Genomic DNA, 25019 nt, shown 5'->3' with positions numbered 1-25019 from the left:
CAAATTTTTCTGAATTTATTAAACCCATGAAGGAAAAGTCCAAATTAGAAAATCCGGCATCTCAGACCTGTCAAGGTTGCATATAAGTCAATGGGAGAAGTCCCAACGATTTTTTGATGTGCGCTGGGTGTAATGCAATACCCCAAAGTTTTCAGAGTTTTTGGGTGAAAATTACTAATAAAAAAAAGTGAAATTCGTGAAAATCGGATGAAAGAAATCCCAAAAAATTTTGAAAATCAGATTTTTCACCGCAAAGCAAAATTTTGGGGAAATGTTATAATAAATAAGTGTAAAAACCTGAGTGGATTTGATCGGGGTTTGATAAATAACCCCCTTAGCAATAACATTTAGGAGCAGATTTATCAAAGGTCGAATTGTGTTTTCCCGAAAAATTCTACTTTTTCTAGGGTAGTTTTCAGTTTCAAACTAATTTTTTTGGGTTAAAAACCAAAACCCAAATTTTTCATTTTTTGGTAAAAAGAAATCCTGCAGAAAACTCTATTAATTAGAGTTTTTGGGTTGTTCACCCCGAAATTCAGGGATTCAAGTTTTTTCAATTGGAGTTTTTTTCAAAAATATTTTGAAAATATTCAAGTTATGAGTTCATTTGAGAAAAACCTCATAAACCTCTATAAATTTGCCCCTTAACATTCAGGATTTATCTATTTTCAGCCACTGGGGTCAGTGACTCCAACAACCAGACAGCATTTTCCATTTTTCTTGGAAAAAGAGAGTTTTTCTACCAGGAGAATGCCATTATAAACTACAGTGAACCAATAAAAGATTTAGCGGGGCATCCTGAACAGTTCAAATCTGGCAAGAAAGTTTTTTAAATTTGTACATTTATCAAAGCATTGACAAATTTGTCATTAAGAAGCAGCCAAATGCACTCCTTTCCCAAGGGCTGTTAGAGTGTAGCAAAAAAAAGTTGTCTAAAATAACAATCATTGCAATAGTTTTAAAGCAATGCAATCTATAAGTAAATCATTAAACTTTTATACATTTGTAGTAGTGATGGGCGAATTTGGGCCATTTTGCTTCACCGAAAAATTAGCGAAATTCGCGAAACGGTGAAAAATTTGTGAAATGGTGCCAGCGTCTCGTTTTTGACACTGGTGTCCTTTTTTTTGACGCTGGCAAATTTTTGCAGCGGTTTTGCTAATTAATTTGCCAGCGCCGAATCGCGTGAATTCGCTGCAAATTCACGCCTGGCAAGTAAATTCGCCCATCACTAAGCTGTAGTGTTTTTTTTTTTAACAAGCAGTTACCCTTGTTAGGCTTTGGTAAATCAAGATGATTAGTAAATCTTCCCCCATTTGCAGCATATACTTTCCAGCTCTGAGATTTCCTGGTTATGATTTTAGTACATAAGAATAAAAATATTGATATGCTGTAAAACACATACACACAAATACTTGCATATAGTCCTAAACATTCATTAACAATCATGAACACAATTATTGTTCAGGTTTTGGAGCTCCTTAATAACTGTTTCACTTACTAATGCAAATCAAATTCTGCATCAAATCATCAAAATAACACCTGATGTTTGTGATATTACCAAAAGAAACAAAAGTAAATAGGCAGAATGCAACACAGTGGGTGCATTTGAAAAGTGCAATATATATTTCTGCAATTCCTTTATGTTTTATAGCTGCGATAATGTGCATTATACTATTCTACTAGCTGTACTGCCGTCACCAACCTGTTCATTTTTTTCAGCTCATAATTTATTTTAAACTGCCATTTAGAGAAATCCAGCGTCTAAAGCTAATACATCAATACTGTAAATATATAAATCATAAGTTATTGTACTCACTTGTAAAGTGAATAAAATGTAAATCTTTCAGTTATACTTATTTGTGTGTTTAGTTTGTACACCATTGTTTTACTAAAATCATTACATGGCCAAGAGTCAGCAGAAGCGCAGAATATTGTGTTCGTCATTTTTCACTGCTGTCCCTTGGAGAGTATTATTGGACTGATGTGTATGAGCAGCCAATCTAATAATTGTTAGGATGATTAATACAAATATAACTTGCAAGGTATTGTCATAACTCTTCTTATTATAAAACAAAAAATGCTATTAATTATATGCTCATTTGCTAACATACATTTTAAACTGCACCAGTTTGTTTATCCATTCCAACTACTCAACAATTAGTTTTAATTCAGAAAATGAAAGCAAAGATCTGATTGGTAGCTATGATTACATTGCTCAGGTTCATAACCCTGTTATCTTTATGTTGGTTACTGCAATTGTTATGGACTTTATACAAGGGCAATCTGAGTTGTTTTTTTATTGGGTAAATGGAATACAAATCCATCACAAAGATGACCTTATTTATTGTATTTATGGTTAGTCCTTTCTTATTTATTGTATTTATGTATAGCTTCATAAAAAGCTAATTCACTCATAGTTTATAACAACCAGTCAAAGTTCTAGCTACAGTAAGTGGTTATGCCTAATGATTTCTTGGGATATCCTTAATTGTTAGATTTTCTAAACAGGAATCCTTATTAGTACATTTGATTCAAATTTAAGTCATTTAAAATCATTTTAGATATTTATCTTAAAAATGTTGAACATATTTTGATCAGTTCAATCAAATTAACCCATTAAAAATTAGCTCTGAAAAATTAATTGGTTTATCTGGGGGATTCGTTCTGGTATAGTCAACATTCAACATATGCATTTGATAGTGTTATCATGACTGTACTAAAAACCTAAAGCATATCATAAAGAAGGCTTGGACCACATTTATGTAAATAGAATGTCTGAATCACAAAATACTTACTTTGTGCTGCTTTGCTTCTACACCACTTTTAATAAACAGTTTCATGAATGTTTTGGAATGAAACATGCAGGGGGTTATTTGCTAAAATTTGAATTTATCAATTTTTTTTTATTAAACAAAGCTCAACCAAACTCCAATCCATGATTTTAACTTATTTATCAACAAAAAACTCCAAAAAGTTGGGTATGGAAAAAACTCCATAAAATCAAGCGCAAATTTGAATTGAATTGTACTTTACTCCCAAATCACTTGATTTTTTGGGATTATCAACCAAAAACCCTGGATCTAAACCCAGAACAGACCATGATATCTTCAAATTTAGATAGGGACATCTTCCATTAACTTATATATGACCTCGACAGGTATGAGATGCCGGGTTTTTAGATTTGGACTTTTTGCAGCATCTTTTTGCATGATAATTAATCTAGAAAAATTTGAGTTTTTTTCCTACCAAAAATTTGATTTCTTGCCCCAAAAAGCCCAACTAGAGTTTTAATAAATAACTCCCATAAAGTAGGGGGAAAACGAGATACAATTAAACTGATATTCTGTATTGGTTCCAGTAAATAATATAATAGGGACATTGCATAGATTATCAGGTGATATGTAGGCTTTCCAGTCAACTTTCTCCATTGTCCTTACACTTCAAATGAATCTCGGCTATTGATTTGAGATTTACAGGATTTACAGTTCAAGCAATGGCAAGGCATAAAGCTTTTCTTTTTTTTTGTTAATAAACTCCACCACCATTGTAGAACCCAATTTCAGTCAGATTAAACTATTTTTTATCAAGTAGGATATGAGATATTCTGATAGCATATCTGTGCTCAATCAGAGACAGTTAATGATAGAAGAACAGAGAAAATATGCACAGATTGGACAGCATAGTAGTAATACAGTGGGTTTATTCATTTTCAAGAACATTTCTAGTTAAAAGATTGAGAATTTGGCATCCCTTTTGACAGGGTACATTCAGGGGACAGTTGTGGATATTTAAGATAAGGCACAGGAAGAAAGGGTGGTTGGAGAGATAAAGATTCTAAAACTGTCTGTGTCACAAGCTGGAACTGGGGGTCTTGATTGCTCACAGCAGTGGGATAACTAGGGACCTGCTCACCCCTGCCATCCCCACTACCACCCCCACACGCCAAATGTAAAATCTCAGGGTGTCCAGGGCAGAGACAGCGCAGATAGGATCTTGGCCCCCATGTTCACCACTAGTTGCACATCTGCTTCACATATAAGTTTTTAAAGTGATTTAATTCTTACTTCCCTCCCTGTATTTCATACAGAAGGAAATTTAGGGAACGTGCCCCAACTTTAAAAATGTTTCATTGATGAACATGTACTTAAGGAATAAGTGTCTAACTGTACATAGCATTCAAATGTCTTTGGCCATAGTATTCTTAGAGGCAGCTTTATCATAAATTGAGCTGTTATTTGTTCTTGATTTGAGAGAAATACAGTTAAAAATTCAGTGAACATACCCACAAATATTTTCTGAAATTTCACTAGAAAAAAATCGGCAAGTAAAATCTGGTGAGTTTCCATGAGTTTCAATGGGAAATGAATAAATCTATGTAATTACCGGTAAGTGCAATTTTTTTCCATGGCAAAACACTACTGTGAATATTCTGTAGTGTTTGAGGGAAAAAAAACCAATTGTGGGGGAATAAAAGTCAAATTCCCCCCCCCCCCAACCTCTAAAATAAGGCATACCATATAACACAATCTGCATATGTACAGAATTTACATAAATAGAGAGTCAAGATACAAATTTACAATTGTAAAAAAAATAAAACATGCTTACCGGTTTTCTGCCTTCTATACACAGTTGCACCATCTATCTATCCTCTATCTATCTCATTTATCTACAGGCTAACATTAGAATTAAAACCAATTTCTCAAAATAAGTATCTTGATATACTCACAATATAAATATGTCTCTAACTAGTTAAACTGTTTATTTGAAGTAATGATAATGATAATGGCAGTTATGCTGTTCTTTACAGTAGCTGGTTGCAGTAATACAGGTGCAGACAATATAAATACAACCATCACTTTCTCTCTGAAGCATCACTTGTAGTAGTACAACTTTCCTACAGTTTTTTTAATCAGCTACTCTAGGTACTCAAAGGCATATGCACTGACTCAGGTCCAGACTGAGATTCACAATAGGCCCTGGCATTCCAAGTACACAGAGGTCCAAGAAGCCAGCCCAATACATAGTGACTGTCTATGACAACTTACAGCAGCCCCTCTGGCATATACCAGAACCCACAGATTGCCAGTCCATGTCTGCACTGACAAGTTACCAGTCTATTTAATCTTCTTAGGTTACATTTGTCTAACAGGATAATTAATAAGGTGGAAAGTTTGCCCAGATGTAATAACCCCTAGCAGATGTCAGATGTTTTCAAACAGCTGACAAGTAGATGCAACCTGCTGATTGGTTGCTCTGTCTTACTACACCAGTAAGCATCCCAAAGGGTTGATGAAAATTGCAGGGCTCCATTTAAACAAAAAGTTCAGTGTAAAGTAAAACTGGTTAAATGCTGTGCAAATTTCTAATGTAATAGCCAGAATATTAGTTTCTCCATTATTAAGTTAGTCAGCGCCTTGAAGGGGGGGGGGGCACATGAGACATAACATTAGTTATATGCTATGCAATATGTTACATGCCCCCCCCCATCTTCAAGTCACTGATTGGTTACTGACTGGTAACAGATTATAGAGCAGCAAAGGATGAAGTAGTGTTCTGGTTATTACCTTATGACATCTATTCACTCCAACCTTATAAATTACATTTCAAAACTATATTGAAAAAATGTTTAGTTTTGCACAAGCTATCTATTTACCCAGTTTCATTTTTATACTGAACAATTCCTTTAAACGAGTACAGATTTATCATTGTGCCATCTGAATTAGCAAAAAGGCCAGATGTGTTGCCGAGCTCCTGTAAACTATCCCGGGTGCTAGTTAGCAGGACAGTGTATTGCACAATACAGGTGATACCTGCACACCGACAGAGCTCTGCAATGCCATTACATAATACCAGGAAAATATATACACAATGTACTTAATTGGGGGCTCATTTACTTTCATTAAAAATTCATTTTCTGAATCTTGTCCTTTTTTTCTGTACTATTGCTGTGAAAAATATTCTTTTTCTCACACACTATTCATGAAAATGTTATACACAAAAATGCACTACAGGTATGGGATCCATTATCCGGAAACCCGTTATCCAGAAAGTTCCGAATTACGGAAAGGCTCTCTCCCATAGACTCCATTATAATCAAATAATCCAACATTTTAAAAATGATTTCATTTTTCTCTGTAGTAAGAAAACAGTTGGTTGTACTTGATCCCAACTATAATTAATCCTTATTGGAAGTAAAACCAGCCTATTGGGTTTATTTAATGTTAACATGATTTTCTAGAAGTCTTAAGGTATGAATATCCAAATTACAGAAAGACCCATTATCCGGAAAGCCCCAGGTCCCGATGATTCCGGATAATAGGTTCAATACCTGTACAATATATTCTCTTCCAAGTGAGACTTCGCCAGAGAAGGCCATTATTAGAAAACAGAGTAAACATTTTTGATGACTTTTTAAAATTCATGCCACAGATTATAATGCATTATAGCACCCCAGCGCAGAGGAATACCTTTAATAAACATAATTACAACATCGATGTTTATTTCAATTCAAAATTATTCCCATTCCATCAAAACATCAGTGTGTGTTCTCTATTAACCTCATAAATATATCAGTAAAATTACAGCAGTCTAAACATTTTTCAGTCTTGCTTATCATCGTTGAAACATTTTAACCTTATCATAAGTATCATATCATGTTTCCTTTAACAGATCAAGTTTAGAATTCTAATTATCTAAACGGTTGATCTAATTATCTGCATGGTTCTGCTGCTAGATAATCTTTCTTATACGTTTTAACTGCAGGATGTCATTTAGTGTTAAACCCAAATGTTTCTTCAATTATCCCTTGAATGTATGTAAAAGATATATTCCACATAGTGCTGTTCTTGCTGTAGGAGATTGCACTAACTGCATTATGGCTGCATTACTCATAAAATAGTATAAAATGACAAAGACCATCATACACCCAAACCCTAGATTGGTTGCTTATTCATACAAACTATATAAACCACATTTTGTATATCACACTAGATCCATAGGTATAAACATAAGCTCAGTTAGGCAACTGTCAGGGAGCCGGGAGCTCCCTCCAGGGAGGTAGTCTGGATCAAGGAGGAAGCCCTCTTGAGGGAGCAAGGTCGCGGTATCCAAAGGGTTAAGCAGAATCAGTAGTAGTGGTCACAGGCAGGAGTTAACGAGGGCAGGCAGATCAAGAGTTCAGGCAGGGGATCAGAACCAAGGTAGGAGCTAGAAACAGACTGGGAGCAGGATTCAGGCTGGAAGCTGAAAACAGGCTGGAAACAGGAATCAGGAAACACAAACAGGAACCCAGGATTAATGGCAGCAAATCCTATTCTTGGGCGCCCTTTTATGATGAGATCCCGGCACCAGTGATGACATCATCATGCAGCGACGCTGCAGCCATGTGTTCACTGTGACCGCCGGGAATGTAAACAGCGCCGTCGGGTACTTCTGGGTCGGGTACTTCTGGCAGTCCTGACAGCAACAGACTGACAATTTCAAAGCTAAATGACTGTTCATACGAATACTCACTGAGGCATCTGCATGTTTAGAATGCTCTATTTTATATGGTATAATCAATTGTAGAACACTAAGGGGCCAATTCACCAAGCTCGAGTGAAGGATTCGAAGTGAAAAAACTTCGAATTTCGAAGTGTTTTTTGGGCTACTTGGACCATCGAATGGGCTACTTCGACCTTCTACTATGACTTCAACTTCGAATTGAAGGATTCAAACTAAAAATCGTTTGACTATTCGACCATTCGATAGTCATCATCATCATCATCATTTATTTATATAGCGCTGTCAAGATACGCAGTGCTTTACTGCAGTTATAGCAAACAGGGAATAAATGGTGGATAACAGACAAGGATTACAGAGTACAATAGGGTTTACAAACTAAAAGGTTAGGGTACAATTGAGACATTAGGATTGTATAAACACTATATATAGTCGAAGTACTGTCTCTTTAAGAAAAAACTTCTACCCCCTAGTTCGCCATCTAAAACCTACTGAACCCAATGTTGGCCTATGGGGAAGGTCCCCATAGACTTGCCTAAATTTTTTTGGTCGAAGGATAATCCTTCGATCGTTGGATTAAAATCCTTCGAATAGTTCGATTCGAAGGATTTAATCGTTCGATCGAAGGATTATTCCTTCGATCATTGGATCGCACTATTTGCGCTAAAATCCTTCGACTTCAATATTCGAAGTCGAAGGATTTTAATTCCCAGTTGAATATCAAGGGTTAATTAACCCTTGATATTCGACCCTTGGTGAATTTGCCCCTACCCATTACATTCAGTAAATGAAGGGATACTGAGTAACCCAACTTACCAGCACTTTCCAGTGCTTCCAGTATACCTTTAGGGGCATATTTATCTAGGGTTGAATTGAAAAACTTTGAAATTCGAATTCAAAAAGGCCAACCGAAAATTAAGTCAATGTTTTTTATGGGTCGAATAGGTCCATTTTCGATCGAATAGGTCTGTATTCGAATCGTTTAGAATCAAAGGAATAGCGCATTTGATCGAATTAGATTCAAACTTTTTCCCAAAAAAAAAAGATTTTTCAAAGTCCACCAATTGACTCCATATAGGTTCCAGGAGGTCCCCCATAGGCTAAAACAGCAATTCGGCAGGTTTTAGAAGGCAAATGGTCAACGTCAAATTTTTAAAGAGACAGTACATGATAGATTTCAATATACAAATTTTTGAATTCTTTTCAAAATCGAATCGAATTTGGATTATTCCCCTAGTCGAAGTACACAAAAATAGCTCGAAATTCGATTTTTTTTTTTCATTCGAAAATTCACCTCGACCTTTGATAAATCTGCCCCTTAGTCTCCTCATTCCCATTAATGGGGGAACAAGGTGCATACTTGCAATTGTATGGCATTTTAATGCATGCTGTTTTGCCTTACACTGGTCTATGTTTTTGTAAATAATCTCCGGACAGCAGGAAAGGCTTTTTGCAGGGAAATACAACTCCCAGCATTCCACAACAATTTTCAGTTTCGGAATGGTGGGGGCTGTAGTTTAAGACAGCTCTTGTAAGTAAGTTACGAAGGAGTTCCATGACCATATAAAACCATAGTTTCAGTGAGTCAAGTGACAGAAATCACTAAGCTCCGATTATAACTGATGACAACACTAAGCACCATTTATATAGTGAATAAAGTACCCCCTCTTGTAAATTAAAAGTTACCGAGGAGTTTCATGACCAAATAAAAACACAAGACCGAAGGCACACAAGTTTCAGTGAGTCATGTGACAGAAATGACATCACTACTCACCGTTTATAACTGATGACATCAGTACTCACCGTTTATAAGGATATAATTTACAAGATTTTCATGGCTTTTGTGTTTTATAAGGATATAATTTACAGGATATTCATCTTGTGATTGTATATATTATATAAGTATTCATTCATGGACTATCCAAGTGATTTCCAGAATGCCCCAAATCCAATTCATCTGCTATTTGCTGTACATGCAAGGCTCTCCCAAATGTTGATTCTATTGTGCATATTTACATAGAGGTACCATACATGCACCACTGTTCTGCAAGTACAAAGTACCACAATTCTGATGCATCAGGTAAAAGACAATGAGTTGAAGCTATTTTTTTTTTTACAATTACAATTCCCCAGTTAGACCTAAAATCACTATAAATATATGTCTTCAGTTCTAAATATAACCTTCCTTTGACATCAGATGCTCAGATTGCTTGTCTTTAGATACTAACTTTTCTGATATAGTTGGATTAATTATCGCTTATCATGTGATGAATCAAACTGTCCTCAATTATCTAATCAGCATGGTTGAAATGTAGTTGCTTGTCTAACTGAGATCTTAATCTTGTTCAATTATAAAAGGATATAAAAAGTATTGCTTACATTAATTGGGAAATCATTTGGGATAGCTGCTGAACAGATAACATTCAGGTGAGTAATATGTTCGGCTGTAGTCTTATCAGAAAATGTTATGCAATATATCATTTAGCTGGAACAAGGTAAAGCAGAGCACACTCTGTTCCTTTTATAGAGAAGGCCTAGTGCAGAGTGTAGAGAGTATGACAACCCCCAATGTATAATTGAAGTAGAAATACGCTGGCACTCAAGTCAAGTGAAATGCAGGGTTACCCCTTGGTGTTTATTTTTGTGCAACCTGCAACGTATCGGGGCGAACCCATTTATCAAGCATACAACATGACCAAAGTGCAGACAAAGTCATTTTGTATGCTAATTTATATGCTAATTATTTAAATTGGTCACTATATTGTCTGCACTTTGGTCATGTTGTATGCTTGATAAATGGGTTCACCACGAAATGTTGCACGTTCGCACAAAAATAAACAGCAAGGGGTAACCTGCATTTCACTTGCCTTGAGTGCCAGCGTATTTCTACTTCAATGCAATATATCATTGTCGTTTAGCTTAGCAATGTTTCATTCCGCACTCCTTTATTTATTTATCTTGATAATGCACATTTTATTATTTTATTTCTGTATGTCAGTTCTGTTGTACTACTACAATAGTTTTAATGGAGACAAAACACTTTAACATCAGCCGATTCCATGCCACAGGAGTGAATTTAATTATGAGATACAAATACATATTCCAGCTTATAATTAAATAATACATTAGTCTTATTAAATCGTATTACATAAGATAGTAAATATCTAATTTGCAGGTAGTAAATATTTCATTTGCAGGTAGTATTTTCTGCAGTGCCTAGCACCTGGATATTTTTAGGTTTGGAGCACCTTGGCTTAGGATATTCAAATATGCTAAAACAGAATTGCTTTCCTGTCACCCCATTATGTAACAAGTACATGTTTTCTTTTGTCTGTTTGTTTTTTAAGCATGCTCTTAAATCTGTTGTTGATCTCGACAATCATGCTGAGTGCTTCGGCCTCACATTTACTTGATGATGAGTGGAACGTGTGGAAGTCTAAATATGGTGAGCTGGTTTGCTGTAATTTGTATTTAATCATACCTTTGATAATTTTCTAGTCTGAAGTTTAAATATAGTTCTTTAAACCTATAATAACCAATGGCACCTCTTTCCTTGCTTACTTTAAATAGGGGACAAAAATTAATTACAACAAAAAAATCCAATGTGGTCTTTTTTATACTGTATTGTATTAAAAAAAAATCACCACCCTCTAAGTTATCATTCTTTTTGAATGCATTACATGGGGGCCTTTTTACTAGCATCCAGATCTCCTTTGTTTTCATGAATTTTATTTTTCTTTAAAATGTGTTTTTCTGAGAATTTGAAGTGTAAAAACCACAAAAAACTCTAATATAAAAATAAAGGTTAAAGCTGTTGAGGTTCCATAGAAATCAATGGGAGCTGCTCTAATCCTATTGGACCTTTTTTTTAGCCATTCAGACTGTTAGAAGTTGTCAGATATTTTTTCGCTTGTAATTGTTCAAATTATTTTTAAAGATATTTGTATTTTTTTAGGATCTTTTAGCACTTTTTTCATGGCATTCATAGTTTTAGAGAAATAGACTTTAATTGTGGTTACAAAAAACTGTAATACCATTAAAATTTACCCTTTATTAACTGGACCTTATGGTGTAATTAAAAGTTAGTGAGGGGAAACCCAATGAATCCTTCTAAAGTTTCTGTTCAAGTTACAATAACTAACAGCAGACCTGCAAATGAAACTCTATTTTAGCTTCCCCTTCATTCAAAAATAAATTATAAACACAAATTTTATGCACAGAAAAATACTTGCTGTTTTTTTAGATGCATGCATGGAAGCTGTGTTTTGCTATAGTGCCTATGGCTTGCCTCTATTCTATGGCAATTGAATTGCAGTTCCTTTTCATATTTTCAATCAGATATGTAGAACAAGAATATTCATACTTTGACCCCATCCACTTGGGCCTAATCGTCTTGTAAGAGCCACTTACATAACATTATTAGGGTAAAAAAGTATAAGTGGCACAAAAACACACATTTGTTTAATTTCAATAAACCTTATTCATTATATATCTACCGGTTCACAATTTTGGGTCCTTCTCCACCACTGAGCACTGGACTGACATCTTCCAGATTACTACTGTTACAGATACTATATGCCAAAGAATTACAGGCAGCTGATTACATACCTATCATACCTGTAAATGAACTAAGAGATTACATAACTTGCAGTCTAAAGAATGGCTTGCCCTGTAAGACTGTCTTTCAGAGATGCACACAAGGTCAGTACAAGGAAATCTATAGAAACTCTTCTGTATTTCCAGTTCCATTCCAGTGACCACCTCTTGCGACCAAAATAAAGGAGGTTTAAATAAGAACAAGGAATGACAAGGATAATGGATGGCTCAATAAATACATCTGCCATTCAAGCTTTTACCAACTGATGGAGCTGTGTATGTGTGTGTGAATTAGATAAATGGGACTTGGCTGGTGCAATGCTTTTATGCGTATACTAAAATCTATGATTGTTTTATGACTTTCTTGGCAGAGAAGAAATATGCCGGCTTGGAAGATGAGTTATTTCGAAGGAAAGTCTGGGAGGTCAACTGGGATAAGGTCACAAAGCACAATCAATTGGCTGACCAAGGACTCAAAAAATATACGATGGCAATGAATCACTTTGCTGATATGGTAAGCTGGGCAGATGTCACAATGGGGGAAATGGCTATATCATTGATTTATTCTTTATAAAGCCACAATGCATTAGGGAAATTGCACATGCCATTCACCGAATAGATGCTGCCCTTGCCCTGCATAGCTGTATTGCAGCTAAAGGCACAGAGCCTATTAATTTAACTACATGCTTTACTTCCATAGCTTCCTTATTTTTAATTACAGTTGCCATGTTGAAACACAGGCTCCCACTGAAACAGCTCTTGCTGTCAACCATTCAAGGCTTCAGTTCATTTATAATTTTGCATAATACAGGGCACCTCTTTATCATTATATAGTATTTTAATATCTTTCTGGCCTTTCCTGATCCCTTTTTCTTTTTTAAATCAATATCCCAATGCATACAGCTTTTCATAGAGACATTTCAAGGCACAGTAAATCTCTAACTTGCAGAACACAATTGTGTTTCTGGTGCCCAGACTCTGGGGCATATTTAGAAGAGAGTGAAACTAGCGTGCAACTGAGTAAAATTCCACTGGTCTCTGTTAATTTTATCAGATTGGATTTAAATTTTATTAGATTGGATTTAAAAATCAATATTTTTTAAGGGGTGGACTTTTACTATAACCCATTGCTAAATATGCCTAGATTTTTCACTCTGGAACTGTGGCAAGGTCTAGTTCCACTCTTTAATATCTATGTCTCTTAGGAACAGATTTATCAAGGGTCGAAGTGAAAATTCTAATTTAAATACATTCAAATTTCAAACAATTTTTTGACTTCGACCATTCACCATCTAAAACCTGCCAAATTTCTGTTTTAGCCTATGGGGGACCTCCCAGAACCTATTTGGAGTCAATTGGTGGACAATTGGTTGAAAGATTCGATCGAATGTGCTATTACTTCGATTCGTACCATTCAATGTTTTTAAATACATTTTGGTTGGTCTTTTTTTATTCAAAATTCGACCCTTTATAAATCTGCCCCTTAGTGTCTATGCTTCAGGGGTTAGCACCATGCATTAGTACTCTAGTACTAATTACATTAGAGAAGCATGTAGTATATGCAGTTTTTGGAGCAATGCAAAGGCTTTAGCATCCTGAACATAGTGATTTTGAGAGAATTGAGACTGGCCATTATTGTACAAAAATGACAAATGTTTATTATGAATATCTATTTAGACTGTTTCCTTGAACTGTAACTATAGTTATAATATAATTATATCTTACTGTATTTTCTGTACTAGATATGCATGTGTGGCATATTTGAAAGCCAGCATTTGATACTGTACATTTCAGAAATATTTTCAAACTTTCACCTACTGTGTGACCCAACATGAAAAAACATGGACAAATACAAATGATAAAAAAATGAAAAAAATAGCAACCCCAGTTCAACAGATATGTATGGACCCCTGCCCCTGATTAGGTTGTAAAGGCTAGTAGTAGTAGAAGTATCCTTTATATATATATATAGCACCAACACATTTCCCAGGGCTTTTACAGAGGTTGTTCCGCATCATTTTTTTGTAGTACAGTAAATGGGCCTTTGTGTCTCTGCTGCTTTAAATGGGAAGTGTTGGCTATAATGTCCAGGTCATAAGCTACTTTCTTTGAAGACAAATATGTCCAAATATAACCAAATTGTACTCACACAGCTTTGCAACTCCTTGTGAAGTTCATTGAGATATCAGCAAATGATTTGGGACAACCCCCCTTAAAGAATGAGTATATATATATATATATATATATATATATATATATATATATATATATATATATATATATATAGATATAGATATATATATATATAGATATGTAGCAAGAAAAGAAGAAAGAGAGTCTCATCCCTTGAAAAGTTAAAACAGTCCACGTGCTATCGCAAAAAGTAATATTAGCATAAATACATATATAAATAAACCACTATTGTTCTGGAGTATTCTTTCTGTGAAACTTGTGAAGTCCAAATGGCAAGTCCACGTGTCCAAGTCATAAATGCTCCACATCATAATGAAAATGAAATGTATGTAATGCTGATGTAAGATGTCCAACATCTTCTATCTCTTGTTTAGACCATAGAAGAAATTAATTCAAGGAACTGCCTTTTGACTACAAATTATCATTCAATGCCCAAATCTATTCCCAAGTACAATGTGAAAAATGCTAAAATGACTAAAGCAGTTGACTGGAGGGATTCTAACTGTGTCAGTCCAGTTAAAGATCAAGGATATTGTGGATCCTGTTGGGCATTTGCAACGGTAGGTTTTCTGAGAATTTATTCTCTAAGTCTGTTATCATTGCTCAGAAGTATATTTTGGCCAAATCTGACCTGCAGTTAGTTTTTGCTTGCATGTTACTCTTATTATAACCAATAACAGACAACCCAATGTCATTGACAAATGGTCTGAACAACCTATTAGGATGTATATAAAATACTGCAGAGAAATACTATGAGTCCTCAATATGGATCAATATACGTGCACAAGAGATGCTTCAATGTCTATTCAGAGTACTGTATACTAAGTAAAATTCTTAGAGAACTGAACTCTGATGTATAACGTGTATATGTATTTTCGAGTCTAAGCCCTGTAATGAGAGCAGGGCCCGGGGCAAGTCCGGCAAGGCTCACTTGGCAACCTAGCCGGTCACAATGCCCTGCGCCCAATAGACGTGCTCGCCAAAAAAGACACACGCAAGTGTTTGTCAAAAAGGACACAAGTCCTTGTCCTTGACACAAGACACATAAAGATCCTTGACACAAGACACAAAAAGGACAAAAGTGTGTGCCCATAAAGGATGCGTGAGTGAGTCGCTCGACAGCAAGATTGGAATAGAGTATGAGTTCCTGGCGCCCCCAGCTTTGCGCCCTAGGCATGGGCCTACTTTGCACTTCCAGCCCAAAATGAAAGTAAATATGTATCAACAACATATATATGTATGTATATTATAATTCACAGAGGATAGCTATGACCATATAAAGGCACACGGCTGAAGGCTGAGTGCTTATATATAGTTATGAAACTCCAAGATGACTTCTAATATACTTATATTTTACAACAAGGGATACATTATTTTCTATAATACATAAGATTCAGTGAGTCATATTGATACAAATTATATCACTGAGCAAGATTATGACTGATGACTTCACTAAGCAAAGCTTATGAGGATATAATTTACACAATATGCATGGCTCTTGTGTATTATAGTATTATAATTATAATTGTCTTGTACAAATGCATGCCCATTAATATAAAAGCATTCATATGAGGCTATAAATAAACATATCTTCCTCACTTTCCCAATTTACTAAGGAATACTGATCCTTGTATATACAAGATACATAGAAAAACACATTGAGACAGATCTAGATAAACTGTGTTGAACTGTTTGAAAAAGCATTATCCAACACAAATAATTTTTACCTTTTACAAGGTTGGTGTTATTGAAGCACTTCATTGCCTTGCGGGTAACGAACTTTCTAATTTGAGCGAGCAACAACTTGTGGACTGTGATCACTTAGATAGCGGATGCTGTGGGGGGTTTCCAGTACTTGCTATGGATTACATTGCACACCGTGGAATCATGAAGACTGAGGACTATGAGTATGAAGCAAAGGTATTGTAAGACTTGGTCTCTACATGTCTATGTGTTCCCAGTAACAATGTGCATTATGTACAACAATGGTGGATCTATGTTACTTTTTACACAATAACGCTGGCCATAGACGCAAAGATCCGATCGTATGAATCATCATACAATTGGACTTCCCCATCTCCCAAACTGCCACTAACCATTCAGATCAAATAAAGTAGTAAAAGAACAGATGAGACGATTTTCTTCCCCTGACAGCAATCGTACGAAAGTTATGTCCGACTCGATTTTTTACCCTGCACGATCGACATCTGCCCAACTTTCAGTCAGATATCGATCGGGGAAGCCTGTCGGAGGGCCAATAAGCTGCTGACTCTTTTATCAGCTGGTGGCCTGATAGATTTGTAGTCATAGCACAACTATCTTCCAGCCACTGTGACCACCCTTTATTTTATAATATTATAATTATGATAATTTGGTCAATTGTGCCACTTAGTGAGTAATTCCAGTTGAAGGTGGGTAATATTTCTTCCTTTTCTCTCAGGATCAGGCCTCCTCAACGGAGTGCAAATAAACGTATACTTAAGGTCAGGAATCCTGTGTAAAAATCATGCATTAAACTTCAACAGGTATAGCAATTATAACATGTAAGACAAAAACAGGTGAGAACATTCACAGTATCATGCCAGTCATGTATCCTTGTCTATCTAAATATCTCTGCTTTGCTGCATAGATTAGGTCTGTTGTAGATTCTACAGGTATTGACAGATCCCACCAAATCCCACCAAATTTGAGTTTTGCCTCAAAAAGAGTTTAGTAAATAACCGCCTTAATCTTAGCCTAAAAGAAAGGAGCCTCAAAACCTATTTAACAGAGACAAGTAAATTGATTGTAGAATCTGTTTATTCTGGCTCCCCTGCATTAAGGCGCAGCATTGCTAAATAAAAAAAGTTCCCACCTCTAAGTAATAATGTCCCTAGCTGGTAACGAATGTTCTTTCTTGTTAATCTCAGCAATCTACCTGCCAATATGATTCCGACAATGCAATACGACTGAATGTTTCCAAGTACTACATTTTGCCTGATGAAGAAAACATGGCATCTTCTGTTGCTAAGGATGGACCAATTACTGTTGGGTTTGCTGTGGCTGAAGACTTTATGTTCTACAGTAAAGGTACCTTATAATGCAGAGCAATACTTGTTTTTTTAACATAAATAATATTCACAATGCATTTTCTTACAAATTGCATCTTCTCAAGGACAACTGTAACGTTTCGTTTTTGATGCCTGCGGGCGTTTTTTCCGGCAAAATTTTTTTTTGATGCCGGCGAATTTTTGCTGAGAATTTTCATGGGCGTTTCGCGAATTTATTCGCTGGTGGCGAATCGTGTGAATTCGCCGCGAATTTGCGCCTGCCGAATAAATTCGCCCTTCACTAGTTAGCATCCTATGATGCTACCTTTAGCACTTGTAGCACTTCACTTACATTAGCAAATGCTTTCCAAAGACAAAGGGGCAGATTCACTAAAGGGCGAATTGACGCCAGCGACCACTTTGCACACATCGCACCACTTCGTCAGGTGCAAATTTGCTACCACTACGCTAATTTACTAATATGCAAAGTTGTGCCCTGGGCGCCGAACGCTGGTGACTTTTCGCTAGCGTTACTTCGGCAGCGCAAGCATTTCATAGCAAGATGCACTAGCATTTGTTTGTGCCAAACGAAAATTCGCTAGTGATCTTGCGCTTAGGTCAATTTGCATTTGGCAGGTAATTTAAAGTTGTATGGACGTCTTTATTATAAATGTTGGTGCAAATGCTTGAAGTTACCACTTTTTATTACAAATAAATAAGGGAAACTTAATAAAGTCAAGAGAATTTATAAAATGTCCTACACATGAGCCCACTGTAAAATGAATGTTCCATATGTTAGGAAATGTCTGGAGAAAACCGGTTCCCCAAAAAAAGTTTGTTAGGAAGTTTGCAGGCAATCCCGCTTCAAAAAAGGAAGTCGCCAGCGTTTTTGGAACTTAAGTTCATTTTTGGCACACAGGATATGATGTAAGTGACAGAAGATTGAGGAAGATGTAGCTTCTTTTTAGCACTTTGTCTGGTCTGAGGTGGCGAAGTCAACTCTGGCGAAAGAGGTAACGTCAGTAAAATCCGCACTTTACTGAATTTGCAGAGTAATAACCTTTTGCCAGAGCAAGAAGTCGACTGGCGACTAGAGAAGAGATGCTAAGGAGAGCTATGATAATTAAATGTAAATATATAAGAGCAGCATATGATAAAGTTTCTAATGCTTTATTTACCAGAAGAACTTGTCATAGTACACAGGGCAGCCATACTGATGAGAAGAACAGAATTCTAATATTTGAAAAAGGGGTTTATACAGCTGTGAAAATTGCGAAATTCTATCACTAAAGTTGTTTTACTGGCAGATATATTAGATTCTTAGTTACTGCTCTTAGTACAAAGTTGATTCAGGAACTGGTACAATTGCCAAATTGGGGAAGGACGTTTGCCTCTGATTCAAAGAAGAGGCTTCAGATGGGAATCTTTGCCTCCTCTAGTTAAGATAGCAGTTAGGCAGGTTTCATTTAGACCAGAGCTGTCCAACTGGTGGCCGCGAACCCCCTTGTGTGGCCCCCACATCAAAGTCTGCCTGCTGTGTCTGGTTAACGTGTAAATTTAATAGGGATCACTACAGAGATTAACTGGCCTCTGCATTGTTTAATCAAATTCAGTCTAATCCCCTGTATTGTTCACAGCTGTGACACCTCTATTGTCTATATCCTAAAGGCCTGTATTGTTCACACTTGAGACCCAGACTGAAACTGCCCACATTGTTCACCTGTTCACACCTTATTCAAAATTCTGATAGGGCACCAGCACTGTGTCACTGTATGTAGCAAATTTTAACACAAGCTATTGTATTTGTTTTGGTGGTTTGTTAGCATTTGAAAATTAGTTAGGGGGCCCTAAGGTGTTTAATAATGTGTAGCGGGGAGGAGGCATATGGATTTAATGGTAGGTCTTAAAGGAAGAGTTCAATTTAAAATAAAAAATGTTTCTAATATAGCCAGTTAGCCAAAATGTGAGTATAAAGGCTGGAGTGAGCGGATATGTAACATAATAGCCAGAACACTACTTCCTGCTTTTCAGCTCTCTAACTCTGAGTTAGTCAGTGACTTGAAGGGAGGCCACATAGGACATAACTGTTCAGTGAGTTTGCAATTGATCCTCAGCAGTCAGCTCAGATTCAAATGCAACAGTTATGACCCATATGACCCCCTCAAGTCACTGATTTAGACTAAGGGCGTTATTTATCAAAGGTCAAATTTTAGAGCTATGTGAGCTTTTTAAGACCTCAAATGAACTTGAATAAACTCACAACTCAAACGGTTTCTAATTTAAGAAAAAACTTGAATGGAAAAAACTTGAATCAGTTAGTTCAGGGTTAACAACCCGAAAACTAGAATTGATCGAGTTTTTGGCTAAAGAACCTCGAATTGCTAGAATTAATCAAGTTTTCGAGTGAAACCCACCATTAAAACTCGAACATCATGCCATTAACGCCTACATTACCTTGACAGGTTTTAGATGGTATGTTTTCGGAATCAAGCTATTTCCAGGTTCAGAGTATAATAAATCTCGAAAAATTAAAAAAAGATATTTAAACCCGAAAAAATCAATTTTGATAAAAAAAAAAAGACCATTAAAAACTTTTCGTGGAAAAAACAACTCGACCATTGACATATAAACCCCCTAAATATTGAACTTTGTGTACATGTGTCTTTGAGGTGTTCAACCTAAATTTCTCTGTGAATATAATATACTCAATGAAAAAAATATATGTTATATTTAAATATAATCTATCATGTCTATTAAAAAAACAGGAATATTTGATGGGGAATGTGCACCAAGCCCAAATCATGCAATAATTGTTGTGGGGTATGGCACCTTGCATTGTGAGGATGGAGAAGATGATGGTGAGGACTACTGGATAATAAAAAATAGGTAAGATACAGCAAGTCATGATTCCTTGTACTGTAAATATATGCCATTAGTAGTTTATGTGTGTAGTGTACATATAAATAAATTTACTTCTAGTAAACCCTTTCCCACTTTCATTTGCTGCATCTATGCAATAACTAAGCAGACAATGTAATAAGAGGTGCAGATTGTATTCAAAATTGTACAAAAGAAGGATCAGGTCAAATTCTCCATTTTCAGTGTTGTCTTTATTTCCTAATTAACAGTAAACAGATTGTTTGCAGCCCTTTGGCCCACTGGGTTATTCTGTTTAATGCCAGCATACTATTTGTTCTTACACTATGGGGCCGATTCATGAAGCTCGAGTGAAGGATTCGAATTAAAAAAACTTCGAATTTCGAAGTGTTTTTTGGGCTACTTCGACCATCGAATGGGCTACTTCGACCTTCGACTACGACTACGACTACGAATAGAACGATTCGAACTAAAAATCGTTCGACTATTCGACCATTCGATAGTCGAAGTACTGTCTCTTTAAGAAAAACTTCGACCCCCTACTTCGGCAGCTAAAAGCTACCGAAGTCAATGTTAGCCTATGGGGAAGGTCCCCATAGGCTTGCCTGAGATTTTTTGATCGAAGGATATTCCTTCGGTCGTTGGATTAAAATCCTTCGAATCGTTCGATTCGAAGGATTTAATCGTTCAATAGAAGGAATAATCCTTCGATCGTTCGATCGCAGGATTTGCGCTAAATCCTTCGACTTCGATATTCGAAGTCGAACGATTTTAGTTCCTAGTCGAATATCGAGGGTTAATTAACCCTCGATATTCGACCCTTCATACATCTGCCCCTTAATGTCATAGGGCTTGTATACAAAGCCGTACAATGTATATAGTATAATTATAAGACACATTTATTTTACCCAAAATGCTGCATTTTTCCAGAATTTCCATGTTATCTCAAAATTTGACAATAAGAGTTCACTATCAAACGGATCAGAGTTCACGGCAGCCATCTTCCGGGTCTTCGTGTCTTCTGGTAATTTCGTTGCATGCGCAGTTGTCGTGAACAGTGAAATTGCTCCAACAGCGCATTCGCCAACACGCCGGTCTCATTTTCAGTTTACTATAGACCCGGAAGATGGCTGCCATGAACTCCAATCCCTGAATCTGCACAGAGGGGTACGTAAAAAGATAGGGGCATTTGCCCGAGATAGCAGCTAGGCTGAGGGGAGGAGGGAGGGGGTCTATGTGGGGTAGGGAGGTAGGGTTTTTTTAATAAGGGGGTTGTTTCTCCTTTAAGTGAGAGACCAATGCTCTGTAGTCATAACCTGAAAATGCCCTTTCCCACTGAGTTCCTGGCCTTTTTATTGCATCCACTTTTCCTTTAGCAGTAACAGCATACATTCATGTACCATAGACCTAACATTTAGGCAGAGTGAGCAATCTTAAAAAAATGCATTTTATATTAGGGATTATATCATCATTAGCAATAAAGCTTGATTTACATCTAAAATTGCTAAAATCTACTGATTACCATGAGTTAATGTGTAAAAACGAAAACTATGTCTGTGATTTCCCTACAGCTGGGGCGAGCATTGGGGAGAAGAAGGATTTGGAAAAATACAGCGCAACAAAGACATGTGTGGCATTTCAGAATTTGCAGCTTCTATGGAGTTGAAAGCATGATTCCCTTGATGTCCATTGTCCAGATTTTCCATTTTCCTACTTTTACTATCATTCTTAAACAGCATATATTTTATTATATATTTGGAACTGTAGATTCAGTCTACAGTCTTCTTCCTGTCACTATATTATGTTTTTCAAAAGCATTACTATGTGCACTGTATTCATATCACTATTTTAAAGGATAGGAAAATACAATGAGATAGGTTTGCATTCGTAATATAATTGTAAGTTACGTTTAATGCAAGTCTAAACTGATTATATGAAGCCTGTATTTAAAGCACAGAAATATCCATTAAAATTACAGAAATAAAAGCAATAAAAGACTTTTTCTGTAAATTCACTTGTATTCCATTTGTCTATTTTATATACCATCCTTTATAGTGGTTAAGTTGTTGAACAAAGCCATTCGATAGTCGAAGTACTGTCACTTTAAAAAATACTTTGACCCCCTACTTCGGCAAATAAAACCTACCGAGGTCCCCATAGGCTTCCTAGGCTTCGATCGTTTGATCGTAGGAATTGCGTTAAATCCTTCGACTTTGATATTCGAATATCGAGGGTTAATTAACCCTCGATATTCGACCCTATGTAAATCTGCCCCTTAATGTCAGTAAGTCTTATACAGCAAAGGTAAATGGACATATGAGTGATGTATTATATGCAGTTCTAATGTTTGTAAATTAGTCCTATAATTTTTATTTTCTGATTTTTTGGTTCATGTCAGAGTTTTTGCTCCCTCTCCTGGTGCATTAGGTGCATTAGCAATTTGTACTAATACAAAGCTAGAGAAGGTTCTGTGTGTGAAATAGGGGAACAGAAGATACTCCATATTTGGTTCTTGCTAGGTCGGTTACCAGCAGGGCCGCCATTAGAAATCACGGGGCCCCGTACAACAAAATTTTTGGGGCCCCCTGGGCCCCGCCCACACTGACGACCAAGCTCCACCCCATATCCCGCCCACTCCACATCGCAGTTAAAAGACCACACAGACATCAGCGCTAAAAAAGTAACCCCCCCACACAAGTTGTAAAAAGCTATTGATGGTCAGGGCCCCCTTATAAGTTAAAAAAAACTTGGGGCCCCAACAAAAATTTTTTAAAAAAACTAAAAAATAAACAAACATTGGTGGCAGGGGCCCCCTTATAAGTTTAAAACAAATTGGGGCCCCAAAAAAAATTTGAAAAAAAAAAAATTTTTTTTTGAAAAAAAAAACCATTGGCGGCAGGGGCCCCCTTATAAGTTAAAAACAAATTGGGGCCCCAAAAAAAATTTTGAAAAAAAATTTTTTTTTTGAAAAAAAAAAAAAAAAACTGGTGGCAGGGGCCCCCTTACAAGTTAAAAAAATTAAAAAAATTTAAAATTTAAAAAAAAACAAAAAAACAATGGTGGCAAGGGGCCCCTTACGAGTTAAAAAAAAATTGGGGCCCCAAAAAAAATTTTTGGAGGCAGGGGCCTATAGAATATTAAAATAATACATTGGTGGCCAGGGGATTAAAAAAAAAAAAAAACACAAACTGGTGTTCAGTAGGATTGAACTCATGGCTTCAGTACTTCCACTTCGCCTCCTTTCGTGACTTCGGGTCTTTTCACCGCTTCAGGACTTCAATTTCGGCTCTTTTCGTGACTTCGGGTCTTTGCGCTGCTTCAGGACTTCGGCTTCGGCTGTTTTCGTGACTTCGGTTCTTTTCGGCGCTTCGTGACATCGGCTTTTTCCGTGACTTCGGGTCTTTTCGGCGCATCAGCTTCGGCTTTTCGGCACTTCCGCATTCGGCACTGAAGAGGCAAGACGTACGGCTCGGGCGCTCGTAAGGGGGGCCCGGATCTTCAAAAAATGCAGCGCTGCCGGGCCCCCCTTCATGCCCGGGCCCGGTACGCTTGTCCCCCCTGTCCCCCCCTGATGGCGGCCCTGGTTACCAGTATACATCCCCACCCTTTACATCTTTGTTGTGATGGCTTTGTCTTACAAATAAACAGGAGTTCATTATGCAGGGGATTATCTGTGAGCTGGGAATCTTATTATCTACCGTGCAAAAACCAGATATGGAGTATGTTCAATATTGTATTCAATTTCCTATCCTAAGCATTATTAAAATCTGGTAATATGATGGAGGTGCAAGAAAGCAAAAAAGAAAGACAGAATAAGAGAGAATATAAACATACTGAGCAATTACAGAGTAAAGGTGGCCATACACACAATGGTAAATGGCTCAGAGATAGCTCACAGCTATAAATAATGGCAAGAAGTTTGTTTCATAAATACCTTTGGTTAAGAATTGTTAAAAAAAAACAAAAGCAATTTCTATTTATCAGGATGTTATATATGCACCTTGCCATGCACATTGCTAAATAGGCCCTTGTAGGTAAGTATATGGACCCTATTTAGCAATGTCCCGGACACAAGTGAGGACAGGAGTATAGAACGCAAAATGCAACCCTTAGCGCTCATTCATTAAGCACTTGCATCTGGGGATAGCTGTGCTCTGCACGTAGCAACAGAGTAAAAATCTGACATAAGGTGCAGAGCTCAGTGTTGGTGGGTGCAAAGCTGCTCTGTCCTTACCACCTGCTATAGGACAGAAAGTAAGACAGGGATTGTCTGCACCCTGTACATGCCAATGCCCCCCATCATCCCTTCCTGAATATATCACTGCTGAATGCAGATAGTGTTGTATTTATCCCGAAAGCTCTGGGATCCTTGTCTAGAGTACATGGGTCTTTAGCCACAGGTGTTTATGCCGGGGAAAGGTGCAAGCTGCCATGATTTTAAATAGTTTACAAACCCCCTTCCTAAACCCTTTACTGTGGTGTCTATTATGTGGAATCATATGAGCACTTGTTACGTATGTCATATGGACCAGCTATAGCTTAGCTTCATTTTACCAGTTTGCTGTGTTTAGCTCAAGAAATAATAAAAAACAGATTTTTTGTGAATAAAACTGTATACAAAAAGTATGTTCAGCACAAGCCCTATTCATTGCAATCATGTTAAAAATAGGGGTATATGGCTCCTTCAGTAGTTTGCATGTGCTCCTTTTTAAAAAATATAATTTTCTTGATATTTCCCTTGTGTTGAATTCATATCTATTGACAATCTTATCACATAGATATGGTTCAACTGCTCTCTCTAATCTGATCGAACGACTAATA

At 36.6% G+C, this 25019-nt stretch overlaps 1 protein-coding gene across 1 annotated transcript; it reads left to right on the top strand.

Moving 5' to 3' along the window:
- The first annotated feature begins 9908 nt into the window (after nt 1–9908).
- On the top strand, nt 9909–22208 carry ctsh.L (cathepsin H L homeolog). The gene is given in 8 exon segments (NM_001097718.1): nt 9909–9930; nt 10851–10948; nt 12471–12613; nt 14667–14852; nt 16030–16212; nt 17202–17361; nt 20087–20207; nt 21770–22208. Coding segments are annotated over 7 exon segments (960 nt in total). The 5' UTR covers nt 9909–9930; nt 10851–10884; the 3' UTR covers nt 21873–22208.
- Nucleotides 22209–25019: the final 2811 nt, after the last annotated feature.

This window comes from Xenopus laevis, chromosome 3L (assembly GCF_017654675.1).
Source record: "Xenopus laevis strain J_2021 chromosome 3L, Xenopus_laevis_v10.1, whole genome shotgun sequence".
Lineage (NCBI taxonomy): Eukaryota > Metazoa > Chordata > Amphibia > Anura > Pipidae > Xenopus > Xenopus laevis.
Note: the sequence above shows the minus strand (reverse complement) of the source record. Positions and strands in the feature narration are given on the sequence as shown.